Genomic DNA, 9687 nt, shown 5'->3' with positions numbered 1-9687 from the left:
TGTGCGGGGAGCGGCGGGGCTGTCCGCCGCGGAGCGGCCGCTCGCTTCCAGAAGGGGCTTTTCCTTTTCCACGGGGGAAATAAATAAAAAGAAATAACAAGGGCGGGAAGAGGGTGGGGGAGCGCTGGGACAGCGGACGGGGCGCGGTGCGGGGTGGGGTGCGCGGAGCACCCCGTGGCGCCGCGTCCCGTCCGGGCCCCGCTCCGCGGTTTCCCCGCAGCCCGGCGCGGCCCCAGCCCAGCCCGTGAGGTCAGCGAGGCGGCGGATGGGTGTCTGCGCCGGGGGACGGGCGGTGGGCGGGCGGGGCAGGCGCAGTGTGGGGCCGCGGCAGGGGAGGAGGAGGAGGGCGGGCGGTCGCTGTGTCTATGTGTCGCACTGGCGGGGGGGAAGGGAGTCGGGGAGGGGGGGGTTACACACCAGGGCAGCGCCGGGATCCCTTCTCCACCCCGCGGGGAGGGGGCAGGGCGCCGCCTCCTCCTCCCCCTTCCTCCTCCCCCTTTTTCACCCTTCCTCCTCCTTCTTTCCCCAAAGTTAAACTTCCTGCTCCCGGCCCGGCTGGGAAGGGGACTCGGAGCCCGGCCGGACTCAGCCCCTCGACACACACAACAGCTGGAGCTGTCAAAACTTCCTCCGCTCGGCCTCGGCCCCCGCCGCCTCCGCCGCCGCCGCCCGCTCCTCCTCCGCCCCCGGGGGCTCTGCGCGGGGGGAGGGCGCAGGGCCAGGGTACAATGAAGCGGCGGCCGCCGCAGCCGGGCAGCGCAGCAGCCGGAGCCGCCGCCAGCGCCCGGGGCCTCTGAGCGGGGGCGCCCAGCGGCGGGACCAGCCGCGTCTCTCTCGCTCGCTCTCTTCACCTCCCCCAGCCCCGACAGACCCCGCCGAGCCCGGGGAGGGTGTTATTGTGTGTGAGACCCTTCCTTCCGTCCTCTGCGCTTTCTCTTCGCCCCCCCCCCCTCCCCCTCCCCTCCTCCTCCTGCTCTCCCCATGCTGCTCCCCCTGCTACCTGTGCTGGTCGGCGGCGGCTGAGGCCAGCGATGCGAGGCGGAGGTGGAGGAGGCGGAGGTGAGGAGGAGAGGAGCCGCGGGAGCAGGAGGAGCATCGGGATCCCCATCACCATCCTCATCTTCATCCTCATCATCATCATCCATGTGTCTCTCTCGTCCTGCTGACTAGGATGTCAACGGAGGACAAGAGTCTGGTGGTGGCGGTGGTGGAGCCGCCTCAGCAGCAGCAGCAGCCCCCCGAGCCTGGAGCTCCCCCCTCAGCAGCAGCAGCAGCAGCCACAGACAAAAGACCTAGGGGCCGGCCTCGCAAAGATGGCGCTTCCCCTTTCCAGAGAGCCAGAAAGAAGTAAGTTCAGCGTTTGTGTGTGCGAGGCAGAGAGGGGCCGGGGCAGGCGGCCAGGCGCAGGCAGAGCTGTCAGTGGAGACTCGCTGCTCGTCGCCCCCTCCCTCTGCCTAATGCCATTTTGAGAAGGGCCCTTCTTTCTTCTCCTCCTCTCCCCTTTGCACTTTCCCCTCCTCCTCCTCCTCCTTTTTCACCTTTGTCTTCCTCCGCCTGCTCTCCCTTTTTCACTTTTCTTTCACCATCCCTATTCCTTTTTTCTCCTCCTTCTTGGGAGTTTCTCTTTAGCTCTTCCCCCTTCAACCTCTTCCTCCTTTTTCCCTTGCCTCTGCACCTTCCCCCTTCTTTTTGGGTCCGTTCCCTTCCAGGGCGCTCGGCTGCCTTCAGCGTCGCCTGGGTACTCCCTGTGCGCTGACGGTAGTTCCTCGTCGCTTTCCCTTGTTATGCCCCCCCCTTCCCCTCCTCTTTTTGGGGAGGAAAACACGTTTCTCGGCGGGTGGCGGGGAGGACACCCCCGCGCACACGCAGAGTTGAGGCAGGAGTTTCTCGGCGGCGCGGGGGGAGCTGTCAGCGGCCGCCGCACGGAGGGACGCGCCGGCGGGACGGTGCCGAAGCACAACAAACAAACACACGGAGGGAGGGGGCGGAGGATGGCGGGGAGAGCCCGTTCCCAGGCGCTGGCAGCTCTCCTTTCGCCGCGGCCTCTCCCCGCCGGGGGCGCGGGTGCTCGCCCGCCCCAGCGTCCCCCCCCCAGCCCCGCTGGGCGCTCCCCAGGGGCCGCCCCGCTCCCCGCAGCCCCGGGCGGGGATCCCGCCGGGCCGGGCAGCGCTGCTCCGGGGAGGGAGCGGGGGGGCCGCGCTGCGGGTGCCTGGGGTGCGGGGCCGGGCTGCGCTCGGGGAGAGGCCCCGGGGCCGCTTCCCGGGAAGCGCCGCTGCCGCGCTGGCTGCGCTCCCCGCGGGTTATTTTTGAGTAGGATGGAGCTTGCCATGGCATAGCTGATGGCAGCGGTAATAGGGCAAAGCTGGGCGGCACGTTTGGCCGAGGAACGTCAGGAGGTGACCAAAGCAGTTCCTGCGCTGTGAGGTCTACCCGAGCCTCGGGGTTCAGAGGTTGTTCCCTTTGTTTTGGGGACGCGCTCAGTTTGACACTGCCGTGTTTGTCCTGGAGAGATCCTGGTGCTTCCCTAAGCGCCCATCCCGAACATCACTGCCAATTTCCGTGCCGGAATCATTTCGGTTGGAAAAGACCTTTAAGGTCAAGCCCGACCATAAGGTCACAGTGGAAGTCCAAACCATGAAAAGGGATTCTGCTGGGCTGGACCTAAACACGTGCAAAGACCATGCATCTTTATGTACATTTATTTTTATAAAAATATTTTTACAAATTTATATACAAGTATCCCAGGACAGAACTATCATTAGCTTGGGATACATAATTTTTTTGTTGCTGTCATTGATGAAAGTTTACCTGCAAAGATTTTCATGTCACCTCTGGTTTTGGGGAAGGTGTGTTGTTTACAGCTCCCTCTTTTCATTATCTTATGTATTTTCCTGATAACATTTTTAATATAGCGATCGTTGAAAGTAGTTGGCAAATGTACACGTGGTGAAGTTCTTGGGTTCATCTCCTTTATGTTTAGTTTCACATACCTTGGTTTTATTTTTACTTACAGAATCCAAACCTTGCATAGGAAACATTTGAATATTTTCTTTTAAAGGAAGTTCTTCTGAAGAAAAATGTAACTGAAATGTACCAAATGCATAAAAAAACTAAATAGTGTTATGTGTGAAAATTTGCATATCTTCTTAGGCCAGTTTGAGGTTGTGTATGCACTCCTGAAGACAAGTGTGTGTTGAAGAGGTAATTCCTTGCCTTCAGTTAGGTTTTTGTTGTCCTGGGAATGTTGTTTGCTGCATTCAGGAAGAAATAAAATAATACTGTAAAATGTGACCTTATACTGACATAAGTGTTTGTATAAAAATTGGGAAATTAAATTAGCTGACAAAAAAATTAAAATGAATCAATACTCTTTTTGTTCACACTCTGATTGTTCCTGGCTGGCATAGTGCTCCCTGTCCTGCTGCATCTTTCTGCAAATACTGTACTTCTGGTAAAGGCATTATGAAATAAGTCATAAATTATTTTTAAGCTAGGTTTTTTAAAAAAATATTTCTTTTCTAACATGCGCAGCACAGGTATAGACGGGTGGTTTGTAGTTGCATCCATTTGGGGATGAAAATGGTTTTTTTGCAAGTTTTCCTGTTTACAAAACACTGATTACAACTTGCCTAGCAAATACAGAAGCAAGACAACTAAAACTATTTTCTATTTTTTCCTTCAGAGTGCTTGGTCCTGTCTTCCTTTTCACTTCTGTGCTTTCCAGTTGGATTAATGTGCCTCATGTAAACCAGATAAAAGAGCATATGTCAGACCATTTTCTATACTGTAATCACATGTCTAAATCACTATTAGCCAGTCAAATTGTTCAACTGCTTTATCCCATTATAGGAAATGTTCCACTGATTGTTCAGTCTAAGTGCAGTCTAAGTAATGATAAAACGAAGAGCACTGCATTAAACTGGAAAAGCCAGAATAGAATAATTCCTCAGCTATGGATGCCTCCATTAAACAGCAGTGCCATATTGGAATGTGCTTTAGGTTGGTACTTTACCTTCTTTGAAGGCCATGTTTTTAAGCAAATTTGATGAGTTTAAGCAGACAGATGGAAAACTGCCTTGAATCTGCTCCTGTGAGATGCCAGGGATTCTCAACTCTTCCCAGAAGTAGGCTTATGTTAAGGGAGCAAGGGTTCTTCAGTAGGACAGTGCTTGCCCACATGTTGTTCTGTGTTTTACCTGGTTACCAGTAAAAATTCCACTGGTGCTGTGGACAGAGATAAGTACAGGGAGCAGTGGAGGCTTCCTATGGGTGAAGAACTGGGAATCAGTGTCATCAGTGCCTGGAGAGAGGTACAGATGGTTGAATGTAGTGGTAGAACAGCCTTTTATCATTGTTTGAAGGATGTAGCTTCATGTAGCACTGTCAGGAGAGTTAATCTTAGGTGAACAGTTCATTTTTATTATTTATATTGTAATTGTGCCCAGAGGCCAGGGCACCATAACACTACATGCAGTACAAATGCATAAGCAAAGGTTGTTCCTGCACAAACAATTTCGTAATTTAAATTTAAAGATAAGACAGCATGTAAATGTAAGAAATGTATTGGGAAAGAACAAGGGAGCTGTGAGAATGCTGTGAGCAAAAGAACATGCAGAAGTTCAAGTACCCTGGCTATCTCAGCATCGGGGAGTGATTCACAGGCATCCGACTTGGAGGATGTATTTAAAGCAGGGTAGCATTGTCACCTTGAGGATTTCCAGAGATAACTGGTTCCCTGCCTGAACTGCCAGACCAACACTCCTGTTTTCTTCCTTACATTTTGACAAGGGGTATCTGTACAGAGCAGCAATTCAAATTTAAGAGGTGGAGCAAGAACAGGCCATGCAGAGCCTTGAAATTCTGAGCAAGGAGGTTGTTCATGCCGTGGTACATCAGGAAGAATACAGAGAAGTGTAATCAAAGAAGTGAACAAAGAAAATATTTTTGTAGTATTGCCTTTCTGCCTCAAAAGGTAGAAAGACTGGATTTATAAAAGTTGAAAAAAGGTAGTAAAGTTGCATTACTAAAGCTAGGACATGATGGAGAAGAAAGCTTTCAGATGCATGGTTAAATGAACTGCTAAGATTGTAGAGGAAAAATGGAAATAATTAGGTGCCACCTCACTAAATGGCCTGAAATCTTAGGAACTTAACTCTTGCTTGGATTATACCTCAAGTTCCAGGGTAGGGACTTGAAGAATAGGAATGTGGTCAAAAAAAATGTAGAGGAAGAGTTCTGTCTTAACTATACTGTCATTGTATGAACAGCTTGTTGTTCCTGAAAATGTATCAGAACATTATTGTACAGGTGCATAAACATTTTTGTAATCAATTTTAAGTAGCAGAGCTTTCTTAATCTCTGCAGGTTATAAGAAGCCCAAACAGATGCTGCTTCTTAGCAAATTCTAGCAGCACAAGTCTCATTCATTGTGACCCTTTGTAGATCAGTGTCAAAGCTCACTTCAAAACTTTATTTTCAGCATCCATCAGATCTTGAGGTATGCTACAAGTTATTTTTGCAAATGTGTTTACTTTAAAGCAGCATATAATAATGCTTTCAAAATTGTGGAGAACATTTTGTGTTTCCTTTTTAATTACCCACGTTTTAATTTCCGTAGTAGTTTTTTGTTACTATGGCCAATGTAAACTGCAGTAGGTTTTCAAAGATCATTGATTTCACATACGGTGATAGTTTTGAGGACCCTTAAGCATAAGTGTTTTTGCCAGGAAATTATTATTTGAGAATTTTTACCATCACTTTAGTGATGCATTTGCATTAGGGTAGGCCAATATTTAAAGATACCTACTCTTCATTTCAAAAGAACCTTAACATGTTGGATGGAGCTTTATAGCTCAGCTGTGTTTCTTTAGTTCATCACACACCTTCTGTGTGATACTTGTGTCTTTACTTGCCTGCCCTTTTCTCAATTCAAAATTTAACATTTGCAAATGTAAGATGTATGTTGTGTTGTAGGATAAAAATGTTCCTAAATACAAGCTCTCAGTCAGGGAAGGTCATCGGTACCTGGCAAGATTGAGGTCTTTGGATGGACAAGCTTTGTACAGCTATTGCACAGCAAAGAGTTAATGTATTAAAGCAAACACTGGCCTGTAAAAGCCACGTGTATCAAACTGTTTGGCCAAAAGCCAGAAGGCACATAGTGGAACACAGAGTGAGGAGGAGATGAGGTGTGAGGATTGAAGTTGGCTCTCTGCAGAACAGGGCTGAGCTTTATGCCATTTTCTTCAGCAGCCCATGTTCTGTGACTTCCTCCGCTGTATTTGAATTACCAAGCAATTCCCCAACTGCTTGATGTATTTTCTGCATAGGAGCCTGGCTCACAGTGCTCAGGAGGTGAATGATATCTGTATTAATCTTCACATTTTCAGTTCTTGATAAGTACTTGTGTGATGGATTAGGTTTATCAAATTGTTTTGCCACAAAGTTGTTAAAATGTGGATTCATGTAGAGTCTTCACTCGTGTCTTATGGGTGAGTGAAGTTAAGCTGGATGCTGGAAATAGATGCACCATTTCCCCAGTTTGAAACAGACTGCACTTGCTGTGAAGGAACGTTCAAGACTTTTTTTTTGACATTTCAGTTGTTAGTTTCTCTGTGTATTTAATGATCCATTGAACTTCTGTAGCACTTGTCATGAGAGGACTTCCAAGAGCTGTCGGACAGATTGAGTCTGATGGCTGTCTGAAATCTCAACATTCTGGTCCCAAGGTGTGGCTTGCCCAGGCTCTTGGTTGCTACACTGAGCCAAATGCACCAAACATCTCTTCATCCTGTGTGCAATGACAGGGGAGACTTTTCCCTTTTATTGTTTTATTTAAAACAATAAAACAGTTCAATTTTCTTGGCTTTGCTTGTGGATTTTTTTTTTTATTTGTTAGCATGTTAACTCCTACTAGCTTCTTGTCATTGTTCTTTCATAAGATAAGTAATTGGAAATGGACATTTCTATTCTTTGTCATAATTTCAGCTGAGAGATTGTTTTCCAAGGCAGTTGGCTTGCTGAGAATAGGTGAACTCTGCCTTTTTCAGGCTGGAATTGTTTTTTAACTCCTTGCACTACAGCTATATTGAAGAGGTAGCAGGGTTATCTATTACCAGGAAAAATAGAATTTCCTTATCCACCACTAAGGCTCACTCCCTTATACACTATACTATGCACTAATGCTGTGAAATTAACTTTTCAAGAAATGCTGTCATAGGTATACTAAAATGTTATTAATTGCTAAATAATTAGGTGACTGACAATTCCAGGAAATGCTGAAAGCTTTTCTCCTTTTTGTGTTTAACATATTTGATCACCAGTTCATACAATCTGCATGGTTCATACAGTTTGAATAAATACAGAGGAGCAAGATTTTACTGCTTTTTTGCTTGTAACCTGTATTTTTGGTAACTTGTACTGAATTCTGCATTTTTTTTTCATTTTTTTTTTCCCCCCCCATTGGAAGGATGGCACCAGACAGTGCTGCTCCTGCCATTCCTCTTAGTCAAAATAAGTTTAGGCACTTGCTTCAAGAACTATGCTGTGTAAGTTCTTCTACAGCATTGGTGCATTTGAAAGCAATGCTTTCAAATGCACCAATTTGAAGTGCAATTTAAATTAGGAAATTTAAAGTAGGAAATTTAAAGTAGGAAAACAAACCTGGAATATTTGTTACTTAAAGAAACATAGGCTCTGAGTGTAGGGAGTGCATCAGGTGGTTATTTTCCCCAAACACCGTAAATCTTAAGCTGGTTCTGGCAGCGAAAAGGAGCAGCAGCGCTGCCCTCCCTCTGCTACCAGCTGTTTGTCCTCTCCCCTGTGCTGACCCAGGCGCTTGTGGTGAGCTGCACTGGGAAACTGAGCTGGGGTAGAAGTAACCTGGCAAAGAAACGTGTTTGTGATAGCACGAGGGAGGAGGAGGAGGCCAGAGCAAGGGCCAGGCTGCTGGAGGGAGGCAGAGCTCTTGGCAGCACTGCCAGCCTGCAGCGCTCTCTGCGAAGGTACAGCCTCGGCTCTCTGAAATTTGGGGGATTTTGGTTTTCAGGCTGTCTCCTTCGAGCTTTCCACACAGGAGTGAATTCAGGAGATTGAGATTTTTACAGCCTATGATCACAGAAAGCTGGTTTGTTGGTTGTTTAAAAAGAAATAGTGATGTTGAGAGGGTTCTTCACAGCATATAGATAGAGGAGTGGTTCTCATCTTCCTTGCCTCAGACACTGGCATTGATTAAATAAGGAATTTCAGTTCTTGCTTTGATTCAGAAAATCATTCTTAAGTTGAGTATTTAAAGCACCCTCAAATAACAATGTGAGTAAAATACTTTATGTTAACAATAATTTCTGGTATCCTGGAAGATCCTTCATACAAGTATATCAATATATAGGCATTATAAGAAAAGCAAATGAGATCTTGCTTCTTTCAGAATATTTTTGCCTTTAGTATTTTTTGGGGGGGAAGTATTTTTACTAAATCACACATGCACCCAATCCTATTGCCAGCCATTCCTATATAAATTTATAATTGCTAATTTTCATTTCTGTATTTATCAACATTCTAATTGCTTTTCTTCAAGAAACTGCTGGAAGCACTATCAAACTAGGATGTTTCCACACAGACTTTTTTGGCATTGTGTAGGGGGAGGGAAAAAGAGGACTTTTGCTGTTATACTGCATTATTACTGAAAATAAAGTCTTGCCAAAACTATTTTTAATTAGGCTCTCAGGAAAAAAAAAATCAGCTTTAGGAAAAATGACCGGTTTTTTATTTTGCCTATTATATATTTATATTCCTTGGAGCATGTGCAGTTGAGTCACTTGTATGGCACAGTAAGATAAAAGGGTCTTTTGGTAGCAAAGATGTGGTCCAAATGTGCAGTCTCTGCCACTAAACATTTACTGATATCTGAGGTGGGTGATGTGAGTACTGACTGGAAGCTGTAGCTAATCCATAATGACTTCTGGAACATCCCAGTGTTCTTGGAACCTGGGTGTTCCAATAATTGTGTCTTACCCTCCTGTCTGTCTGCAGTGTTCCTAGGGCTCAAGAGTACAGGACAGGATAGCTCCATATTGTTATTAATAAAGAGAGGAGTAATTCTGTCTTAAAATTTGGGAGAGTTGGTAGTAAGCCATTTCATAAACCCAGAATGTTAATTATTCAGGGTTCTTTTTCCTGAAGTGTGACGTTCAGATGCACAATGAAATTCTTTAAAATAAAAGGAATATTTACTTTTCCTGTATCAATAGAGATAAATGGAACTGTATGGCCAAAAAAGACTTCAGGGTGTCTTGCTCATCCTTCTGTATGTTGTGTATCCATTCCATTTGTCACAAATGGTTCTCTGACTTGTTTTTGAAGTATTTTGTGAAGGCAGTTCTCCTGTATCTCTAGGCAATTGGTTTCAGTAACTAATTTTGTATAGTATAAAATAAATATTCTTTACTGCTGATTAAGCCAGTTTTGTCTTATATTACTCACAGCTAAGACTTCACAGCTGAAATGGAGAAAAATTTTTATACAAAACTTTCATTTGTCAAGTGATTGTCTCCTTTGTTCTGCACTGAACAAGCTTAACCTCTTTAGCAACATAATATTGATTTAACTGATTTATCCTTCAAAAGATTGCTAGTCTTTATTATGTTTCACTTGGTTAATATGAGCCACTTCTTAATTTATCAGAATGAT

General features: G+C 45.9%; 1 protein-coding gene across 9 annotated transcripts in view; it reads left to right on the top strand.

Moving 5' to 3' along the window:
* Positions 1 to 951: 951 nt before the first annotated feature.
* KMT2C (lysine methyltransferase 2C) overlaps positions 952 to 9687 on the top strand; it is a 191956-nt gene continuing 183220 nt past the window's right edge. For 8 of the 9 annotated variants that reach the window (XM_058831029.1, XM_058831032.1, XM_058831028.1 and 5 more), the window contains exon 1: positions 1164 to 1347. In XM_058831029.1, the coding sequence (XP_058687012.1) occupies positions 1172 to 1347 (176 nt within the window). In that variant the 5' untranslated portion in view covers positions 1164 to 1171. Of the gene's footprint in view, positions 1060 to 1163; positions 1348 to 9687 lie in introns of those variants that run through there. The other variant, XM_058831023.1, reaches the window with a different exon arrangement.

This window comes from Poecile atricapillus, chromosome 2 (genome assembly GCF_030490865.1).
Source record: "Poecile atricapillus isolate bPoeAtr1 chromosome 2, bPoeAtr1.hap1, whole genome shotgun sequence".
Classification (NCBI taxonomy): Eukaryota; Metazoa; Chordata; class Aves; order Passeriformes; family Paridae; genus Poecile; species Poecile atricapillus.
The sequence above is the reverse complement of the archived record's forward strand: the minus strand, read 5'-3'. Positions and strand labels throughout refer to the sequence as shown.